The following is a 22,596-nucleotide window of genomic DNA, read 5'->3' on the forward strand; positions in this document are numbered from 1 at the left end:
ACACAGGAAGGAAATACGGGACAGACGGGGTGGGAGAAGACCTACAGTATGACACTCAAAGCACTGACACATTTTGGATGAGAAGGTTCCAGTTAGCCTGGCATTCCTATGGTTGCCATAGAGATACAGAGTCTGAGCGAAAGACGGTGTCACATTCTGCTGCCCTCTGGTGGATGTACACAGCATTCCCAATTGCACAAAAAAAAAAGAAAGCAAGAAACAACAGAGGGAGAAACGGCTACTGGAACGCATCCAAGTTTCATTGGCTCGTTTTTGTGCTTGCATGCGTTCATGCGCACATGTTAACGTCTGAGCCTTGTCTCCCCTGTGCAGGTTGGAGAGATCGAGGAGCAGCTCACTACCGCCAGGAGGGAGCTGGCTAAATCTGAGGAAGCCAATCAGAAGCTTCAGAGGGACGTGAAAGAGGTGGGTCGGAGGTTAAGTTCTCAGCGAGAGCGCTTCAAAACAAAACCAAGAGCCCTGTGTCACGCAACCATGGTTTTGCTGTCATCCCGCCTCCCTTTCCATTTAGAAGGGTTTCCTGCCTCGATGCAATGATTAATTGCCGGTAAAGTGCTCCAGTTGTTGATGGGTGTGCCTGTCAGCCAAAGCGAGATCAATCAAACTGCCAACAAAATAATCAGCTGTCTATCTGACATTCCTCATGGAAGAAGTCTAATTTTCTGTATAATAGAAGCACGCTGTATTCTCCTGCGGTAACACAAAGACTTGCCAACTTGGCAACGGCGCCTGTTTCATGTCACCGACTCGCTACTTATGGAATTTTCCGGAATTGCCGGCAGCTACCGTGCTGGCTGGCCGTCCTATTTACGTTGGATGCCTTGAGCAGATTTTTGCTTATAATCTGCTTGCACTGTCATAAAGTACGGTCTCGATAATGGAGAATGAAAGGGGTTTTTCTTCATTTCCCAAGACACCTTCATTTGCTACACTTTTGTCTTTCATCGCCTCTTCTTCCTCCCTCGTAGCAATTATGTAATATTCGATACAGCTCTTTTTGTTTCGCAATAACTGTTTATAGTCAGCTCCGTTTGAAGTAAACAGTTACGGTGCTGTCTAGACAGACGCCCAACCGTAATAATGTTTCTAAATGGTCTGATTGTGATCGTTTGTGTCTCTGCAATCAGTTAACCATATGTTGTTGTCTTTTATTCTTTTTGACGTTCTTTTTTTTCTCCCACCCCCTCAACCGCAGGCGCTGTGTCAAAGAGAGGACATGGAGGAAAGGATTACCACCTTGGAGCGCAGGTAAAGTAGACCAGATCTTGTCATGTGCTATGACCGTGCTTCGGAATGACACAGATACAGTCCCAGGTTTGATACATCAAGCACCCTGCAGATCCTCACCGTGTGTGTTTTTGTCTGTAGGTACCTCAGTGCCCAGAGGGAGGCAACCTCTCTCCATGATATCAAAGACAAGCTGGAGAACGAGCTTGCCAGCAAAGAATCTTTATACAGACAGGTACAATAGAAAAATCATGTACAGACACACATGAAAGGTGTAACTATTGAAGGAACATTTAACAGCGTGTTCATCAACAGGAGTCTCTGGGGGTTATTCTGAGGGTATGGCGCCATTTGCGCCTGAAGATTTTTTGTTTTGTTTTTCTTTCATCTGAAAACATTTTAAGACTTTACTTTCTTTATAGTTTTCAAGAAATCTTTTGGATTTTAACACCTCAAAGTTTCAAATAACCATCTTGGGGAACCACTATAGACCCACTCCAATATTCAGATTAATGGTCAACAAATAGGCCTAGATTTTTTGTTACTAACCACAGCGTCAAACTATGATTTTTGCCATAAAACTATTTAACGTTTTACAGGGCTACATTTTTTTTTTCATAGGAAAAAAAAAGAATTGACAGAAAAAAATATTATGTTAGTTTTTTTAATTAAAAGCTGAATTTAACCATTTTAATGTAAAGTTTTAAATGAAATATAATTTATATTAACATTCAAACATTATAGGCTGGTAAGATTTTGAATGGTTTTGAATTAAGGCTGTGCAGTAGAAATTTGTACAATATTACTAAATATTATTACAATTTAAGGTAACAGTTTTTTTATTGGTATCAATATTAAAAACAGCATTTGTTGATAAATAGAAAGAACAGCATATAATAAAAAAAGTCTTTGCTGTCACCTTCACTCTAATTCATCCTTGCTAAATAAAAGATATTTATGGTGCCCCACACATGACATGCAGGAAAAAGTAAATAATGCACACAATTTACTTATTCGTTCCCTCGTTTTAAGTAAATTTTGTGGCCAAAATTATAATTTATGCCCTTGTTTTAAGTAAGTTGTGCCTACAAAATAATTTGTTCTCATAAACCGTAGACTCCTCTGACTAAAAATCATTCCATGCAATGCCGCAAAGCTTTTGAGAAAGTCTCTATAACTCATTCCCAACTCAAAATCAAACCCAACTAAGGTGTCTCTGTCCATAACATTAGTAACAGCAGCAACATGTTTATGAGAATGCAGACAGGAAGTAAAGGAAATTATTATCATGTGCACGGAGGGAATGAATTAGTAAATTTTATGCACGATTTAGTAAAATGAAGGAACGAATGAGTAAATCGTGAGCATGAATTAGTAAAATGAGGGAATGAATTAGTAAATTGTGCACCATTTAGTAAAACAAGAAAATGAATTAGTAAATTGTGCACGATTTAGTAAAACGAGGAAACGGGTTATTAAATTGTGAGCATTATTTAGTAAAGCATAGGAACAAATTAGTAAATTGTGTGCATGACTTAAAATGAGGGAGCAAATTAGTAAATCGTAACAATGATTTAGTAAAATAAGGTAATTTGTGAGCATGACTCAGTAAAATGAGGGAACAATTAGTAAATTGTGCGCATGACTTACTAATAATGAGGGAGCGAATCAGTAAATCATGTGCATGACTTACTGGAAACGAGGGAACTAATTACAAAATAGTGCCCATGAATTAGTAAAATGAGGGAGCGAATTAGTAAATCGTGTGCATGACTTACTGTAAACGATTTGGTAAAGCGAGGAAACAAATTTGTAAATTGTGTGTGCAATTTAGTAAAGCGAAAGAAGGAATTAGTCAATTGTATGCATGATTTAGGAGAACAATTTAGTAAATCGTGTGCACAATTTACATTTTTCCCTTCATGCCAGGTGCAGGGCTCCATACATATTAATTTCATTTCAAAAAAATAAAACCTTCTGAAGGGGTAGCCTACCAAAGCAATAAGCCCCAAGAAGCCGTGGCTTACAGTGAATTTATAACAGCTAAGGGGCGTTGTTAGGCACGATGCGAAGCGGAGTTATAAATTCACTGTAAACCACAGCTTCACAGGGCTTATTGCTTTTATAAAACAGTTATTCCATATACGTAGTAAGGTTTCATAAAATTAAACAAAGCAAATAAAGTGTAATGATATTAATAAGAACATTATTCTTCTGCCAAAAAATGTAGTTCCCCAGAAACGGTTGTGGTTGCCGTGCAACACACAAATATAAACAAAGGTGTATGTTTGTAGAGTAATTCACAATATTTTTGAACGTAGCTCAACCAATCAGAATCGACCGGAACTATCTGTTTTATAATTTGTTTATTTAATTCTATAAAACCCATTAAAATGTAGTAGTTATGAATAGGGACATGTAAATTGGTGGATATTTTGATAGAATGGCATCTGATTAAAGCTATTCATTCCAAATCTTTATATTTGCACCTATAAATTTTTAAGTTAAACAAATTCTGCAACTGGAAACACTGATATACTTACAGTAAATGAAGGTGCACTGCAGATTTAGGCATTCTTAGCTTTGGAACCACATGACAGTGTTAATGCCCCTAAATTAAAAATTTTGTTGTTTCAGAAGCTTGTGGGTTGAGGTCTGTAATTGTGGCTGCAAGAATTCAGAATTTGTTTCCAGGCTCTGTGATATGTCTGAACGTGTTGGTTTTACGTAACATATGTCTTTGCTGTTCATACGTATCGAAATGATCACTGGTTAAGTCATGACTAAACTTTTCATCTGACATCTGATTTGGAGAAGTTCCATTGTGTTTTATACCAGGTCTCCACCAAAAACAAAGCCTGAAGAGAATGTGTTCATTATGGTGTTCTTTATTGTTCGGCCTCATTGTTCTGTCACTCAGAGCGAAGAGAAGAACAGGCAGCTCCAGGAGCGTCTAGACGATGCTAAACAGAAGCTGCAGCAAACCCTCCAGAGGGCCGAGACGCTGCCCGAGATCGAGGCTCAGCTCGCCCAGAGGGTGGCGGCACTCAACAAGGTGTGTGCTGTCAGGTTCAGATCTGTTTTAAGTGCTGTGCTATTAACTCATTTCAAATTGACAACAGGCCCAAGCTATGTTAATATACATTTTATCCTTGCTGTGTTGTTCAGGCGGAGGAGCGCCATGGCAACTTTGAGGAGCGACTGAGGCAGTTGGAGGCACAACTTGAAGAGAAAAATCAGGAGCTACAGAGGGTGACTTATCCTCTCTTTTTTATTTGTTCAGCATGTTAGGCTCAAATATAGTGAAGTATATCACTATGGATGGGCTTTTAGAGTAAAATATGATTATTCAAAATTGTGTGGACACATCTACAACCTGACTTTAATGGGATAGTTCAACCAAAAATGAAAATGACCCCATAATTGACTTACCCTAAAGCCATCCTAGTGTATAAGACTTTTTTCTTTCAGACGAATACAATCAGTTATATTAAAAAATGTCCTGGCTCTTCCAAGCTTCATAATGGCAGTAAATGGCCGTCAAGATTTTGAAGCAATATAAAGTACGTATATCCATCATAAAAAGTGCTCCACATGGGTTAATAAATGCCTCCTGAAATGAATCAATGCGTTTGTGTAAGAAAAATCTCTAGCTTCCGCTAACTGCACACTTGTGTTCATAAAATAATGACATTCCAGCGGATCACATACACTGCAAAAAACGGATTATCTTACCTAGTATTTTGTCTTTTTTCTAGTCAAAATATCTAAAAATTCTTAAATTAAGATGAATTTACTAGATAAGCAAAATGACTAAATATATTTAGTGTAGTTTTTTCCCCCCTGGAAACAAGTAAAATTACTTAAACATTTTTAAAACAAGATTATTTTACTTACCCCACTGGCAGATAATTGTACTTATTTTAAGTAAACTTAATTTAATAATTTAATAAACTTAAATTGTTTTTTTTCCTCCCTGGAAACAAGACACTAGATATATTATGTATCTTAAATATCATTTTGCATATTTAGTAAATGTATCTTAATTTAAGAATTTTTTGATATTTTCACTAAAAACAAGACAAAAATACTAATTAAGATAAGCATTTTTTTCCAGTGCAGGACGTGGGCGTAAGTTTGGTTACGGTTTAAAAAAGTTGTAAATATGCCATGTGAAGCACTTTTATTGATGGATGGATGCACTTTATTGGACTTTAAAATAACAACAGCCAATCACTGCCATTATAAAGCTTGGAAAAGCCAGTAAATTTTCTTTAATAAAACTCTGACTGTATTCATCTGAAAGAAGAAAGTCATATACACTTATGATGGCTTGAGGGTGTGTAAATCATAGGGTAATTTTCATTTTTGTGTCCCTTTAAAAAAAAACAATTATGTTCATTAGAATCAAAATAGTTACTCTTGGATTTGCTTGAAACCACAGAGCATCATCTCTCATCACCTCGATGTAGCTTATCTTTCATTCGCTGTTAGTCAAGTATATACTCAATGTTCATCATTCTTCTTTCTCTGTCCGTGACTTTTCCCTCTCTTTTTCTCTCCCTCCCTTCAGGCGAGGCAGAGGGAGCGGATGAATGACGAACACAACAAGCGTCTCTCTGACACGGTGGACAAGCTTCTGTCGGAGTCCAATGAGAGACTGCAGCTGCACCTGAAGGAGAGAATGGCTGCCCTGGAGGAGAAGGTGTGATCCTTCGCAATTTCTGATTTGATTTCCTTGACAACGTTGCATACACATCCAGAAAACAGAAAAATAGCCTTGACATGTCACCACGTCTTTGATGTTTACCTCAAAATCCAGATGTTGCCTCAGTTATCTTCGTGTCTAATAGGGGTTCCAGGTTTCCTCTATGTGTCCTCCCTCATTATTTTAGTACAAAAGCAGGTGTTTCATGCTCAATGCATTTCTCATCTGAGAATCTGTGATGAATGGCTTAAACATAATTTGCCCCTAATGTCAGAAACAGAAGACATGTTTCTGAAAACAGAAGACATGTAACTGGAATGTTGAAGGAATGTCGAAAGCTACATATTTTCTGAATCTCCTAGTTGTAGGATGCCTGAACAATTACTGTAGTTAACTAATCAGTTTCGAGGAAGTATAATTAAGCTGTTTCTGGTTCCTCTGACCTCAGTTGGATGTGTTTGTAGGGGCCATTTACAAAAGGTGTGTTCAGAAACAGATTGAAGAAGCGTAAGTCTCAAGATGCATTTTTAACAGTTAGGAAAACTATTTTTAACTCACCACACTGTCTTAAAAACACATGATGCTTAGCTGTAAATATGAGAGAATTTCAAAAGCATGATTTCTATGTTTAGAACATCATAGAAAAATCATAAAATATTGCTGTATTTTTTCTAGTTAATTCTTTTTGTTTATTGTTTTATTTTTAAAAAAGAATTAAGGCATTTTCTGTGCAATCTCTATAACATTATTTTTAAAAATACTTTTCCAGTTATTGCAAATGGCTAGAAAATCATGGAAATATCATTCAAATTAGTTGTTTAGAAGGTGTGGGATCAGTGAAAGTCCGCTTTGGCAGAATATTACCTTGCAAACTAGCTAACGGCCGAAGCGTGGCCCACTCAAATAGTATGTTAATTTAAGCACTGGCACTAAAAATTTCCAAACCTAAACAAAAGTGCTGTAATCATTTAAACTAGCCAACCTCACCTGACTAGTTGGTTGACTGGTCAGCTATTTCTCCATTTTGACGCATCCTAACAACACCACTGTGGTGGGTTTGATTACCAGGGGACACACATGAGATCAATTTGGATAAAAAATGCCTTACAATTGAATTAATTTATATGTAAGCATCTGGTGTAATGTGTTACAGAACGCTCTCTCTGAGGAGCTCGCTAACATGAAGAAGATCCAAGATGATCTCTTAGCAAACAAGGTACATTTTTCTCTAAACTATAAGAAAGAAACTATAAAAGAAAGAAAACAGAGTTCTGTTCACTTGACCTTTGTCCAGATGGCTAAATGATCTGATAATAATATCTTATTCCTCCCAGGATCAACTGATTGCAGAGTTGGAGAGGCTTCAGCTAGAGCTGGACCAGCTGAGAGGAAGACCTGGTTCCTCTTACTCACGGTAAAATGCATAACATTTCAGCTGTCTTCTTTTTAAAAGACCAGTACATCATTTATGCCCATTTATGAAATATATGACTGCTTCATTAGTTATATATGCTAAAGTTGACATGATAATACATCCTCAGTCAGTTTTACTGCAGAATGTAACATTCAACGTCAGTAAGATCAGTAAGATTTTTTTAAAGAAATTATTGCTACTATTAATACTTAAAGGACATCAGATGACCATTTTTTCCTGAAGTTGGTGTGATTCTTGAGTCTTAATGAAATGTCTGCCACATGCTTTAGTTAAAATTCTTCAATGATTGTGTAAAAAAACGCCTTTTTACCTTGTCTAAAACAGCTCTGTTCTCAGTGAACAGAGGTTTGGTGCATGTCACTTTAAATGATAATGAGCTACAGCTCACCCCACCCCTCTCTTTTGTTTTTTTGTGTATTTGGTGGCATGTTACCATCAAAATCAAAACTTATCCACTCCGTTCTCAGTGGCTCTGATGCCAGGAGAAAATAAAGACTCTTATGTTCACTTTTACATCCAACTACAAAACAACTGCATTACATACAAGACATTGTAGCACATGCTGCTTGAGCATGGAGAAAATGGTGGACAGCTGGTTGAGGGCAGAAATATGCTAATAAGGTACAGTCCGTCAGCGGTTATGGGCGGAGCCTGAGCTGTATGACATCATATTGCTCAGAAAATCAAAACGGCTTGATAATTGAGACCGTTTACGTTTTTTGGGGATTAAAAAAAAAGAAGTAAATGGATTTTGATCATAGTAGGATGGTTGTGTCAACACACTGCTAAGACACATTTATATGCAAACACCATGTGAAAGTGGATTTTGCATCTGATATCTCCTTTAAATTGATCCAAAGTGTAGTAATGTTTCACAATATTACTTTTTTTACTTCTTTGTAAAACATTAAAAAATCTTACTGACTGGAACAGGATGTTTAGTGAGGGAAAATCATAGGACAGGATGATTGTATCTATTAGGAATCATTTGCCCTGTTAGAAGTTGGAAACACTGACTGTAAACAGGATCCGTTTTGATTTTATTTTGACTTTATCCATGGCCTTCTCTTTTTCTATATTAGGTCTCTGCCAGGAAGTGCTCTGGAGCTGAGGTACTCCCAGGGAGGTGGGTCACTTCCTGCTGGCTCCACCACCCACCTAGATCATTATGGAAACACAGGCACAGGAGGCGTGGTCAGACGGGCTCATCGTGGACGCTGGGGTGGGGCCAGGGAGGACACTAGCAAAGTGAGAACATCTTTGTATGAACTTACTAATAAATTAAAACAAATGGCTTAGTATGAAACTAACCAAGTCACTTCTTACCTTTCTCGTCTGCAGTATGGCGACTGGGACAGTGGAGCTTTGCTGGGCACTGGGTTTGAGGGCGGCGTGGAGGACAGGTGTTCTGATGATGAAGAGGATCGTGAGACACTCTTCGGCTCGGAGCTACTCTCACCAAGCGGCCAGACAGATGTGCAGACTCTCGCTATCATGTTGCAGGAGCAGCTGGAGGCCATCAACAAAGAGATTAAGTGAGTTTACTCAAGACAGAGGGACCTTGAGACCGCTTGAAAAAACAAACTTTCATTTAATGGGAAAGACATTTGAAATAGAGAGTGCTCAGAAAGGTTAAAGAGAAAGAGCAAGAGAAATACTCGATAAAGGCAGAGAACATCGGTGCATAAGAGTGTTTACAAAACTAGTTGGTAGGTTGCTTGAACTCAGTCTTAAGAAAACCTGACCATGATTAAACATTTTTACACACTACATAATATATGAATATACAGTTAAAGTCAAAAGTTTACATACACCTTTAAGAATCTGCAAAATGTTAATTATTTTACCAAAATAAGAGGGATCATACAAAATGCATGTTATTTTTTTTAGTACTGACCTGAATAAATAATTTCACATAAAGGTGTTTACATATAGTACACAAGAGAAAATAATAGTTTGATCCACAGCTGTGTTTTTTGGTTTATTGATAGTTGTTAATGAGTTCTTTGTTTGTCCTGAACAGTTAAACTGTCCTTCAGGTCCCACAACTTCTTTGTTTTTTTTTTTAGCATTTTTGTGTATTTGAACCCTTCCCAAAATGACTGTTTGAGCTGGAGATACATCTTTTGACACCGAGGACAACTGAAGGACAAATATGCAACTATTACAGAAGGTTCAAACACTCACTGATGTTCCAGATGAAAACACAATGCATTAAGCCTGGAGGTGAAAACTTTTTGAATTTGAAGATCAGGGTAAATTTAACTTATTTTGTCATCTGGGAAACATGTAAGTATCTTCTGTAGCTTTTGAAGGGCAGTACTAAATAAATAAAAAATATTTAGGTAAAATAACACTGCAAAAAATGCTTTTCTTACTTAGATTTTTTTGTCTTGTTTCCAGCCAAAATATCAAAAAATTCTTGAATCAGAAAGGATTTTCTAGACAAGTAAAAATTATTGTCTTGTTTTTAGTAAAAACAAGTCAAAATTAAGTGAGTTTTTGCTTAAAACAAGCAAAATTATCTGCCAATGGGGTAAGAAAAAAATCTTATTTCAAGCAGACAACTAGATTATTTTTCTTACCCCATTGGCAGATTATTTTGCTTGTTTTAGGCAAAAACTCCCTTAATTTTTACTTGTTTTTACTAAAAACAAGACAATAATTTTTACTTGTCTAGAAAATCCTTTCTGATTCAAGAATTTTTAGATATTTTGGCTGGAAACAAGACAAAAAATCTAATTAAGAAAAGCATTTTTTGCAGTGAAGAAAAATGTACACATCTTCATTCTGTTTAAAAGTTTACACTCCTGGCTCTTCCGGCATTTGAACCTTGTGTAATAGTTGCATCTGAGTCCCTCAGTTCTCCTCAGTGTGAAAAGATGGATCTCAAAATCATACAGTCATTGTTGGCAAAGGTTCAAATGCACAAAAATGCTGAAAAACCAAAGAATTTGTGGCACCTGAAGAATTTTTCTGCAGTTTACCTGTTCAGGACAAGCAAAGAGCTCCTGAACAACTATCACTAAACAAAATAAACACAGCTGTGGATCATTCAGCTAACAACACAGTATTAAGAATCAAGTGCATTTAAATTTTGACTTCAACTGTACATATCTAAATATAATGAATAGAACAGTATCGTGCAGAAACCTTTGTCTTACCCACCTTTCATACTTTCTCCAGGCTGATTCAGGAAGAGAAGGAGAGCACAGAGCTTCGTGCTGAAGAAATCGAGAGCAGAGTCAGCAGCGTGGCTCTGGACGGCCCTCCCATGCCCCCGACCTCTCTGGGACGGGACAGCACAGGCCGTGGCTTCATCCCCCCATCCCTCACATCCTCCACCCTGGCATCACCTTCTCCACCCAGCTCCGGGCACTCCACTCCCCGCCTGCCCCACTCCCCAGCACGCGAGACAGACAGACAGGTAGGAGCATGTGTGATTATTCACAAGCACTACTATCACACACTGAATAAACCTGTGCAACCAGCTGACTCCATTCTGTCCATCAGAACAACAAAGATGACGACAGGTCCCTGGCCCTTTTGGATTCCACCCCTCCTCCCACTCCTCGTGCACTGCGATTGGACAGGATGACGCACACTCACCCTGGTGCAATGTTGGATGACAGTCGTGAATTCCGCAGGTGCGTTAACTGGCCTGGCACATACTCCATCCTTACATAGGACTGGCATTCTGAGATTGCACTGTACAAAATGTCTTTCCCTTCACACTTCAGTCTTAAAGGTCCCATATTGTCAAAATCCAAATTTCCTGGCTTTTTTCATGATAACTGGGGTCTAGGGGCTATGTAACTACCATATGAGTTTCAAAACAGTCAATCCACAGTAAACTGCACACAGCCTGCTTAAAGTAGCTGTTCATTTTCACGAGTCGCTGTGACTTCCGTACAGATGTGATGTCCGATCTACTCAGTCACCGCCTTCAGTCACCAACCACCGTCCCACCCTCCTTTAGTCAAACCCAGACAACATCATGTCCATAACATTGCTAAGCAACAACACGAAAACAAGTCAAGAAAACGCTGTTCAGTCCATGGATGTCGAAACTACATCATCGCACAGGCTTCCGAACAACGTGAATATAAGAGACCAGTGGCACGTCAACTTCAGCCTCTTTCACTCAGCGATTCCAGTAAATACACGGATAATGTGTCCCATGATTTGTTCCGGAGTTGTTTGATTTGGTTCATTCACAGTTGTTTTCTGGAATCTGTGCGTGCTTTACACACAACCCATAAAGACATGTGACGTTTGGATGTGAGATGTAATGCGACGCGTAACGTTTCACTAAACTGAAACTAACATGAACAAACTGTGCTTCAGCGCTGATAGTGAGGAGCTGGCTCTGCTTGATCGCCGCTTCATTCCACTTTGCGCGTATTTTTTCGTCGTGAAGAGTCGCATGATAACGTGCATCATCACTACAACACTGCCTTTATGGTTCTGGCTTTTGTTCACACAGCGCTCGTTCCCGTAATTTTCCAGAATCAGCGCGCATTGTGAAAGGGGCTTTACTGAAGCAACAGTTATGTAGCTTAATGCATTCGGTGTTTGAAAAAGAAAAAAACATTAATGATCATTCTGAAATATCCCGTTGAGTATCAGCAGGCTAGTGGCTCTGGGCTAGGCGATAGCATACATGACCGTAGTTAACTGTGGTTGGCCTGGCTGTGCATCACTCAGAAAACAACAGGCCAATCAGAAGAGAGGCTCATGAATATTAATTAGATGGGCCAAAATCGACCTGTTTTTGTCAGAGCTCCTAAAAAAGAAGCTGTAAAAATATATTGAGATGGATTTTGGCACTTATACCGCAAATATATATTCCTAAGGACATCAACAACTAAAATAAACCTGCAGAAATGTGTACAATATGGGACCTTTAATATCTTTAAGTGACCTTTCCCCGTCTCTCTCTGTGGATTTCCAGCCTCTCAGCTGATGGCAGCAGCTCAAACAGCAGCCAGGACTCCCTCCACAAGGCCAGCAAAAAGAAAAGCATCAAGTCTTCCATCGGCCGGCTCTTTGGGAAGAAGGATAAAGTCCGAATGGGACAGCCTGGACGTGAGTCAGCATCTCTGGGTGAGTCTAACTTAAAAGTGACAACAAAACAGAAAATAGCACTGCACAAAATCATAGGGATATACTTAAATTATATGGAAATGTCCCTTAAATGGCCTCTATGAAATGCTGACTTCTTTCCTAAAAAAAAACCACTCGTTTGCTTGGAACATATTGAAGGGTTCATTGCCTTTTTAAAGGGTTAGTTCACCCCAAATGAAAAATCTGTCATTAATTACTCACCCTCATGTTGCTCCATACCCTTAAGACCTTCATTCATTTTCAGAACATAAATTGAAGATATTTTTGATGAAATTCGAGATCTTTCTGACCCTGCATAGACAGCAAAGCTAATGAAAAGTTTTTCAAAGGCCCAGAAAGGTAGTAAGCACTTCAATAAAATAGTCCATGTAACATCAGTGGTTCAACTGTCATTTTTTATGAAGTCGTTATTTTTGTTTTCTTTGTGTACCAATAGTATTTTTTGTAGCTTCTTAAGATTAAGGTTGAACCACTAGTTTCACATGGACTATTTTAACAATGTCCTTACTACCTTTCTGGGCCTTGAACGTGTCAGTTGTGTTGCTGTCTATGCAGGATCAGAAAGCTCTCAGGTTTCATAAAAAATATTTTAATTTGTGCTGAAGATGAACAAAGGTCTTACGGGTTTGGAACGACACGAGGGTGAGTGATTAATAACATAATTTTCATTTTTGGGTAAATTATCCCTTTAATGTTCCTATAATGGGCAGTAAAGTGTTTAATATCCACTGTTCATTCAGTCCTGTTCATTTAACTACCTCTTGTAGCCTCGACCCCCTCAGATGACCTGGGCTCTGTGGATCCCCTCGGACTCACTAAGATGGCCGGTCCGGTGGACAAGGACCGTCGCAGCAAGAAGAAGTAATTTTACTTTAACCAGTCTACTTTAGTTTTTTTCATTCTGTATCTTATTTTTTGTACTGAATAAACACCTTTGTCTTTTAGGCATGAGCTGTTGGAGGAGGCATGCCGACAGGGGCTACCCTTTGCATCCTGGGATGGACCCACTGTTGTCTCCTGGCTGGAAGTATGACTCCCTATCTGAGTGTTGAAATGAAGGGGCTTGTTTTAGTTTTACGTTGATTTACATGGCGTTATTGTTTCCTACAGTTTTCTTACATTCTGTGTTACTTTGGTTTCCTAAGAAAAGGCACTTTCTGTTAGCATTTTTTGTTTTGTACTTTCCTTAAGGTCACCTCTCTCTCTTTCAGCTGTGGGTGGGCATGCCTGCTTGGTACGTGGCAGCCTGTCGTGCCAATGTGAAGAGTGGAGCCATCATGGCTAACCTGTCAGACACAGAGATCCAGAGAGAGATCGGCATCAGTAACCCTCTACACCGCCTCAAACTGAGACTGGCCATCCAGGAGATGGTGTCCCTGACCAGCCCATCGGCCCCGGCCAGCACACGCTCCGTATGCTCACACACGCTTACATTTGCTAAATGCACCATGAAAAGATTAGGATTCTTTTATAATCTGACACAACAAAAAAATGCTTCTGTTTATTATTTTCTTTAATTTGATGTTTTATTACACTGCAAATAATGCTGGTCTTGTTTCCAGTCAAAATATATTAAAATTCTTAAATCAAGAAGAATATTGTTTCGGCCGTGTTGTTTCGGTGATAAAAGTCTTTTCGGTGACCGAATATTTGGTTCATCCCTAATACACAGTGGTCAATATTTTAAGGGGATCAAAACCTTTCATCAAAGTTGTCCTAAAACCAAAACTATACCTGTTTCTTGTCTTAGGACAGCTTTGATGAACTTTTTTTGATCCACTTCAAATGTTGACTACTATATTTAAAAAGTTCAGAAGAGCAACATTTATTTGAAACAATTTTTAAAATGTTAAAGTCTTTCCTGGCATTCCTGTTTAATGCATTCTTGCTGAATGAAAGTGTTTATTTCTTTAAAAATGAAATATCTGACCCCAGACTTTTGAAAGTTTTGAAGCATGATTAAATTATAAATCAAAAAGCATTTTGTATAAAGAGTCGCATGATCAAAATCACATGTAATTAGTGGCTTGGAAAGAGTACAGAATCATGAATATTATTCATTTGCATTATAAAATTAGTTAGTAGTTTTTTTTTTAAATATTAGAGTTTGCATTAGAGTTTGATTCCCTGATTTTCAGTTTAATCGTAGACATTCTCACCCCAGTCTACAGTAATCCTGATAATTGTGTGTGTTGTTTGTGTTGTTTTCTTACCACAGTCAACCAGTAACGTGTGGATGACCCATGCTGAGATGGAGTCCCTGACCGCAGCAACCAAACCAGTTAGTACCACTTTTTGTATTCTGCCTGACTAGATTACTAGTTTGGGAGAAGTAGATGTAACGGATCCAAATAATGCGTGTTGAAGCCATAAACTACTAGAATACATTTAAAGAGTGGATATTGACACAAAACCTCTTACCCATACATGATTGCACTTCTGACCGATTTTTGATGTGATGCTGTATTGGAACCGATATTCATTTTGCAAATATTTTTGTATTAATTAGACTGTCCGTTTTTTTTCTCCCCCATTTTTTTTACAAGTAAATTTCATCTAGATAAAAGTAAACAGCAGGAGTGTCGGATTGTAAAGCGCTCTGCCCCCTAGTGGACAGTATGAGGGGCGGCATGAGGAGAGAGTGGGGTGATCGGACTTGTGTTGATGCGTCTCTCTCTTTCTCTCTCCCCCTCTGTGTGTCTGGCTAGGCTGTAGCGTTGAACATCCTCAACTTTCCCTCTTTTTTCTGTTTCAGTGTGAACTGCTTCCAACTAATGACCCGGTCACTAACAAACTGTTCCTCCCTCTGTACCTCTCTTCCTGCTTTCCCTTTTCATTCTTCTTTCCTCTTCCTGTCCATCGATGTGTCTTTCCTGCTGCCCCTCTGCTGCGTTCCTTATCTCCTCTTCCTCACCTTTCTCCTATCATGCTATCACCTACGCACACAAGGAGCTGAAAGAGATTAGCTGGGATCAGGTGAGTAACATCAATACGTCCATTAAACACTTTCCAAACTGATGGTGCCATCAGATCGTTGAGACTAAATTATCTTTAAGAGTAAATGAAGTGTGTTCGGATCAAAATCACATAGAGTCACTTAACTCCTGGTTCCTTTTTGATAAGTGAAAGGTAGTTTAAGATTGCTTTCTGTTCTCAAGACCAAAAAAATATAAATGTATCAGTGTCATGAATTAAAATTTCTGATTTTAAATGTCTAATTTTCAAAATGTTTAATGTATATTCAATAATAATAATAAATGCTAAATAAAATTGTAAAATAAACAAATATCAATGTATTATTTACAGTTTTACATTTTAAATAATACATTTGTTATTTAATATTTATTTAAAAAAAATTTCATTAAATATTAAGCTTACCTTAGGTTTTTTTTTACAAAAGAAAATGTGTGGTAATATATGGAAGACCTTTCTGCCACTGAATAAAAGATAGAAAAAAGGTAATTGCGAGTTATCTCACAATTATTTTTTCACGCAGTTGTGAGTCAGAATTGCGACACAAACTCGCAGTTCTGAGAAATAAAGTCACATTTCTGAGAAACAAAATCTGAGAAAAAAAAGTCACAATTCTGAGAATTTTTTTTTCTCACAATAGCAAGTTTATGTCTTGCTATTTTGACTTTTTTTTTCTTAGAATTGTGACTTTATGTCTTGCATTCCAGACTTTTTTTCCTCAGAATTGTGAGTCACAATTCTGACAGGCTTCCATAGTGATAGCTGTAATAACAATATTTGCTTTTTATGCCAGTTTTATTTTAATATTATTTATATACTATGATAGTATGTTTTAATGTTTTGAATGAGCTTTTATTGTTTTATTTTCAGTTATCATTTTCATTTAAGTTTAGGTTTTAGTGAAGTAATTTGTTATATATATATATATATATATATATATATATATATATATATATATATATATATATATATATATATATATATATATATATACATGTATATATATTTAAATATTTCCAACATTTCTCATTTTTGTTGAAGTTTTTAAGTTTAAGAAAAAAAAGTCAGAATTGTAAATTTATATCTCGCCATTCTGACTTTTTTCTCAGAATTGCGAGTTTATATAATGCAGTTCTGAGAAAAAAAGGCAAAATTGTGAGTTTATATCATACAATTCTGAAAAAAAGGCAAACTAGTGACTTTATATCATGCAGCTCTGAGAAAAAAGTCAGAATTGTGAGATAAAAAGTCGCAATTACCTTTTTTATTTTTTGTTCAGTAGCAGAAACAGGCTTCTATAGTAATAGCTTTAATAACAAAATTAGCTTTTTATGCCATTTTTATTTTAAGTATTCTTTATGTACTATTATAGTATGTTTTAATAATTTGAATTAGCTTTTTTGTATCTTTTCAGTTATCTTTTTTCAATTTTGTTTAGGTTTTAGTAAAGTGAAATCATTTTTATTATTATTATTTTTTAATATGTTTCTATATATCTTTAGTTTTAGTAATTTTAGTACTTATTGCCAAAAGCAACATTTGTCATTTTTGTAGAGGTTTTTAATTATTTTTTCTAAAACATATGTTTTATTTTATCTTTATTTCAATTCACCAAAATTATTTTAAAATGTGACCCTGGACCACAAAACCAGTTTTAAGTAGCATGAGTATTTTGTAGAGATAGACATAAATAAATTGTATGGGTCAAAATTATCGATTATTCTTTTATGCCAAAACTAATTAGGATATTAAGTAAAGATCATTTTTAAGAACTTAATTTGGCCAACTTTAAAGGTGATTTTCTCAGTATTCAGATTTTTTGCGCCTTCAGATTCCAGATTTTCAAATAGTTGCATCTCAGCCAAATATTGTCCCATCCTAACAAAACATACATCAATGGAAAGCTTATTTATTCAGCTTATGTAAATCTCAATGTCAGAAAATTGACCCTTATGACTGGTTTTGTGGTCCAGGGTCAAATATTTTTTTATTTAGCATTAGTTTTCAAATACAACAAGTAAAAAAAATCATGAACATGATCAAAAGGTTTAAGAAATAGTGTCTCAGAATTTTATTTTGAAGCCCTAAATTTTGGATTTGTAGGCAGCGAATACACATTGTAATGAATGAACTGGATTACAGTTATAATATAAGTGTTTTTAACGTTTTTTGGCCTTTCTCTGTGATAGATCCTGGCTTATGGAGATATGAACCATGAGTGGGTGGGCAATGATTGGCTGCCCAGTCTAGGTTTGCCCCAGTACAGAAGCTACTTCATGGAGTCACTGGTGGACGCCCGCATGTTAGACCATCTGACCAAGAAAGAGCTGCGTGGGCAGTTGAAAATGGTGGACAGCTTCCACAGGTAATTTCTGCCTCAGTCTCCCTCTCCCCATCTGTTAAATGCTGCCACTCACTTCATTATACCTTCTCTTTATCATCCTTCATCTCATTCCATCCAGTGCCAATCAGTTATTGTCATGGTGCAGGTGTGTGTCTTAGGGCCTTTCCTAATGTCTAATGTGCCTGGGGTCAGCTCTTGTAACAGTTTGTAAGGGTGGAGTGCCCTAATGAATTTAGATAGCCCTGCGACCTCTCTCTTGAACCTTTTGACCTTTTGACCCCACAGGGTGAGCCTGCATTATGGCATCATGTGCCTGAAGCGCCTCAATTATGACCGCAAGGAGCTGGAGAGGAGGAGAGATGAGAGCCAGCACCAGAATAAAGGTTTCTTTTTATTCTTACTTGTTCATGTAGGAAGACATACCTTCAAAACTTTTGCAGCTAGACCAGTACTAAACCAGCAAAAACCAGTTCATTGTTGGTCTAAGCTGGTATAGCAGCCATTTCTGGTGGGTTTCCAAGTTTTCTTTGGGTTTTATCATGTTAATCTTTTGCTTCGCGTCGTCAATCAAATCATAGACCAGAACAGTCTGCTAAACACAATGTACAAAAAGGAAAAAGCAACAACAGTCACGCGTGGAATGTACGGTTCATCAAAACATGGGACGGTGAATGAGAATATGGCAGAGAGCGAGAGGAAGGGTGTTTACACAGAATGCATTTGTTAATAATAACATACATTACCAGCAATGACGTCTGGAAAGCGTTGAGCGGCCCAGCCTTCCATTATGCACAGGATTCAATGGCACAATAGAGATTTCACATTGGAAGAGCAACTTATCAAAGCACAATGCACAGATCGCATTATTAATCTCACAGTTGTGAGTTGTTTTAAAGGTGCAGTTACTGCCTCATTCAGTACCTTGATTAGAAACAGATGCCTTCGCTGCTCTAGAAGTTATTCATCGCATAGCAACACAGATGCCTTCATGCCATTTGAGACTATATTAAGCATGAGTGAATAGCTTTGCTTGCACACATATCTCTGCTCACTGTAGTGCAGAGATACTTCAGTGTGCATTGCTAAATGCAAATGAGTCTTTAAAAATGCAAAGAATTTAATCAAACAGTTAAATGTAATCTTTAGTAAATATCAAAATCAATTTCTATTCTATTTTGTATTATTATTTTAAAATAAGTGCATTTCCAACCACAGTACATGAAAACATACTAAAACAATCAATAGCCAGAACGATTGGATATTTCTCTGGACATGTAACCAGGTGTTATTTTGGGATTATTTCTATACTGTAATTGTGTTTATTAATATTTAGCTTTTATTGTTGTATTTTAATTTTAGTTAAAGTACTTTTTAGTGCTTTTGTATGGAAGCCTGTTTCCGCCACTAAATAAAAAATAAAGATAGGTAATTGCAACTTTTTATTTCACAAATTGGACTTTTTCTCACAATTCTGACTTTTTTTTTTTCTTACAATTGCATGATACAAACTTTTTTTCTCAAACTTTTTTTCTCAAAATTGTGAGATCCTCACAATTTTGACTTTTCTCAGAATTACAAGTTTATATCATGCAATTCTGACTTTAGAACACACAATTGTGAGTTATAAAGTTAAAATTGTAAAATATAAACTTTCAATTTTGAGATAATATCAGAAAATATCAAATATTGTTAGATATAAGCGTGCAATTCTGAGAAAAAAGTCAGAATTTCTTGCAATTGTGAGTTTATATCCCGCAATTCTGACTTTATAACTCGCAGTTTTCTTTTTTTATCTGAATTGTGAGTTTATAGCATGCAATTCTGACTTTAGAACACACAATTGTGAGTTATAAAGTTAAAATTGTAAAATATAAACTTTCAATTTTGAGATAATATCAGAAAATATCAAATATTGTTAGATATAAACGTGCAATTCTGAGAAAAAAGTCAGAATTTCTTGCAATTGTGAGTTTATATCCTGCAATTCTGACTTTTTGTCCTCAGAATTGTGAGTTTATATTATGCAATTCTGACTTTATAACTCACAATTTTCTTTTTTTATCTGAATTGTGAGTTTATATCCCGCAATTCTGACTTTAGAACACACAATTGTGTTATTGTGAGAATTGTAAGTGAGAATTGTGAGATAGAAACTTTCTATTTTAAGATAATATCAGAAATGATAAAATATTGCGAGATTTAAACGTACAATTCTGAAGAAAAAAGTCAGAATTTCTCGCAATTGTGAGTTTATATTCTGCAATTCTGTCTATGTAACTTGCAATTGTGACTTTTTTCTCAAAATTGCGAGTTTATATTATGCAATTCTGACTTTAGAATTGAAGTCAAATAGATATAAACTTGCAATTCTGATAAAATATCAGAAAATATTAATTATTGTGACATATAAATGTGCAATTCTGAGAAATTTTAGAAAATCTAAAATATTGTGAGATATAAACTCACAATTCTAAGACAATATCAGAAAAATCAAGTATTGCGAGGTATAAACTTGCAGTTCTGAGAAATATTACAAAATATAACATATTGTGAGACTTTTTTCTGGCGATTCCAAAAAAAAGTTTATATCCCGCTAATTTTATAACTCGCAGCTGTGACTTTTTTCTTAGAATTGCGAGTTTATCATGCAATTCTGACCTTTTTTTTTTTTTATTCTGTAAACAAAATTTGCAACCATTCATTTTTAATAAACAGATTTACATGAAGTAATCAAATAAAAACTGGACGCGATATAATCAGCGTATTAAATCAGTATTCACTCGTCTTGAAGAGTTAACGGCCTCATAACTGAAAGATGTTAAAAGCGATTATCCTAATCGGGGGCCCTCAAAAAGGTTGTTTTTCTTTAGCTGTACGAATTATGAATGAAAGATAAATGATTTTTTTTTTTTTTTTGCAGTTTTACATTTATATTCTTTTTTTTTATTAGAATTAAATTAACAAACATACAAACATCACAGTTCGTAAACAAAAAGTACACAGAAGTAAAAAAAATAATAATAATAATGATAATAAAAAAATAAATAAAAAATAAAAATAAATAAATAAAGCCATCAAAGCCATCAGTTACAAGATGTGAAAATTAAAAACAGACATACAAACTTTATTATTGTAAAATCTACAATTATTTTCCTATTTTCAATTGAAAAATTTGGAATATATATCAGTTGCTGACATAGCTTTCTTATTTTTTACCAATTTAAGAGACTCAAAATATAATTCAGATTCAGTATGGAAAAATTTAAAGCATGGTCTTGATTTAGAAAATTTAGCTTTATGAATATGGAACTTACCTAATAAAATGAAAATATTAACAATATAACATAAACTTCTATCTCTACAATCAAAATATGTAATAATCTGTTTATGCAATTCTGACCTGAGAACACACAATTGCAGGTTATGATGTCAGAATTGTGAGATATAAACTCTGAGAAATCTGAGAAAATATCAGAAAAGATCAAATATTGTAAGATGTAAACTCGCAATTAAGAAAAAAATCTGAATTTTTCACAATTGTGAGTTGATATCCGCAAATTAAGACTTTATATCATGCAATACTGAGGAAAAAAGTAATAATTGCCTGTTTTATTTCGCAATTCTGACTTTATTACTCGCAATTACGAGGTTACATCTCACATTTGTGAGAAAAAAAAGTCAGAATTATGAGATAAAAAGTCACAATTACCTTTTTTATTTATTATTTAGTGGCGGAAATGGGCTTCCATACATGTCATTTTTATTGGTTTTTAAATATTTCTGTTTAGCTTTTTTTATTTTAGTCTTTGTAATTTTAGAACTTTAACTTATTTCAGGAGTTGCTAAGGTAACATTACTATTAGAATTTCTAATAAAATAATTTTTTTATTGGAATAGTTTTAACAATAACAATACTTACTAAACCAGGCCCCTAGTACATGGCATGTTGCTTTTCCACTATACAAGGACATCATCAGAAATCATTAGAATATGCAGTTACTGTACCTGAAGCTGCTCTGAAAGTGTTTTATTATATTGTCACCATGATATTAACACTGTAAATGACTCAGTAGGAAAGGTTTCACTGGTTTCCATGATTGCATTCCTTCCTTTGAACTTTGGTTTGGAGAAGCTGAATCAACAAAACAAATGCAAAGTCCCTGGAATCCCTTGTAAATGCAAAACAGAGACTAAGAATTTGTCAGAAACAAAAACACATGTCTGAATGTGCATTGGCCATATGAGGTCCATCTGAATGGTCAGGAGCAACTGAAACAAAAGATGAACTCCAGAGGCATCACCCAAGATGGATGGTTAATGATCAGCGGTTAACACCCTTCTGGAATTCTATTCATAGTCCTTGTGTTTCCTGTGTAGATGTGATGGTGTGGTCAAACGAGCGTGTGATGTGCTGGGTGCAGTCCATTGGCTTGAAGGAGTATGCAGATAACCTGACTGAAAGCGGTGTGCACGGTGCCCTGCTCGCCTTGGATGACACCTTTGATTACACTGACCTCGCTCTGCTCCTGCAGATACCCAATCAGAACACACAGGTACAATTACAAAAATTGAAATGAAAAAAAAATCACACTTTTCAAAAAAACTTTTGACTGGCAGTTGGCAACTTGATTGCAATCAGCTAATGGTACTAAAATTAGCAAGCTTGCGACACCTATAAAACATTTCTTTCTTTAAAGAAGACACAAACATTTATATATTGATAGCATTTTTATTTATATTTACAGGAAGTCTATTTATACA

The 22,596-nt window shown here is 36.1% G+C and overlaps 1 protein-coding gene across 3 annotated transcripts in view; it reads left to right on the forward strand.

Annotated features, from left to right (window-relative positions):
* Positions 1 to 22,596, forward strand: part of ppfia3 (PTPRF interacting protein alpha 3) — a 59,846-nt gene that overhangs the window by 25,960 nt on the left and 11,290 nt on the right. For all 3 annotated transcript variants that reach the window (XM_073840807.1, XM_073840823.1, XM_073840815.1), the window contains 21 exons: positions 334 to 426; positions 1,217 to 1,269; positions 1,390 to 1,483; positions 4,169 to 4,303; positions 4,417 to 4,500; positions 5,822 to 5,953; positions 7,110 to 7,172; positions 7,291 to 7,370; positions 8,474 to 8,639; positions 8,733 to 8,926; positions 10,578 to 10,818; positions 10,905 to 11,038; positions 12,346 to 12,497; positions 13,286 to 13,379; positions 13,464 to 13,545; positions 13,730 to 13,930; positions 14,737 to 14,799; positions 15,468 to 15,494; positions 17,681 to 17,856; positions 18,121 to 18,218; positions 22,213 to 22,388. In XM_073840807.1, the coding sequence (XP_073696908.1) occupies positions 334 to 426; positions 1,217 to 1,269; positions 1,390 to 1,483; positions 4,169 to 4,303; positions 4,417 to 4,500; positions 5,822 to 5,953; positions 7,110 to 7,172; positions 7,291 to 7,370; positions 8,474 to 8,639; positions 8,733 to 8,926; positions 10,578 to 10,818; positions 10,905 to 11,038; positions 12,346 to 12,497; positions 13,286 to 13,379; positions 13,464 to 13,545; positions 13,730 to 13,930; positions 14,737 to 14,799; positions 15,468 to 15,494; positions 17,681 to 17,856; positions 18,121 to 18,218; positions 22,213 to 22,388 (2,538 nt within the window). The remainder of the gene's footprint in view (positions 1 to 333; positions 427 to 1,216; positions 1,270 to 1,389; positions 1,484 to 4,168; positions 4,304 to 4,416; positions 4,501 to 5,821; positions 5,954 to 7,109; positions 7,173 to 7,290; positions 7,371 to 8,473; positions 8,640 to 8,732; positions 8,927 to 10,577; positions 10,819 to 10,904; positions 11,039 to 12,345; positions 12,498 to 13,285; positions 13,380 to 13,463; positions 13,546 to 13,729; positions 13,931 to 14,736; positions 14,800 to 15,467; positions 15,495 to 17,680; positions 17,857 to 18,120; positions 18,219 to 22,212; positions 22,389 to 22,596) is intronic.

The sequence above is a fragment of the Garra rufa genome, chromosome 1, assembly GCF_049309525.1.
Source record: "Garra rufa chromosome 1, GarRuf1.0, whole genome shotgun sequence".
Taxonomy (NCBI): Eukaryota; Metazoa; Chordata; class Actinopteri; order Cypriniformes; family Cyprinidae; genus Garra; species Garra rufa.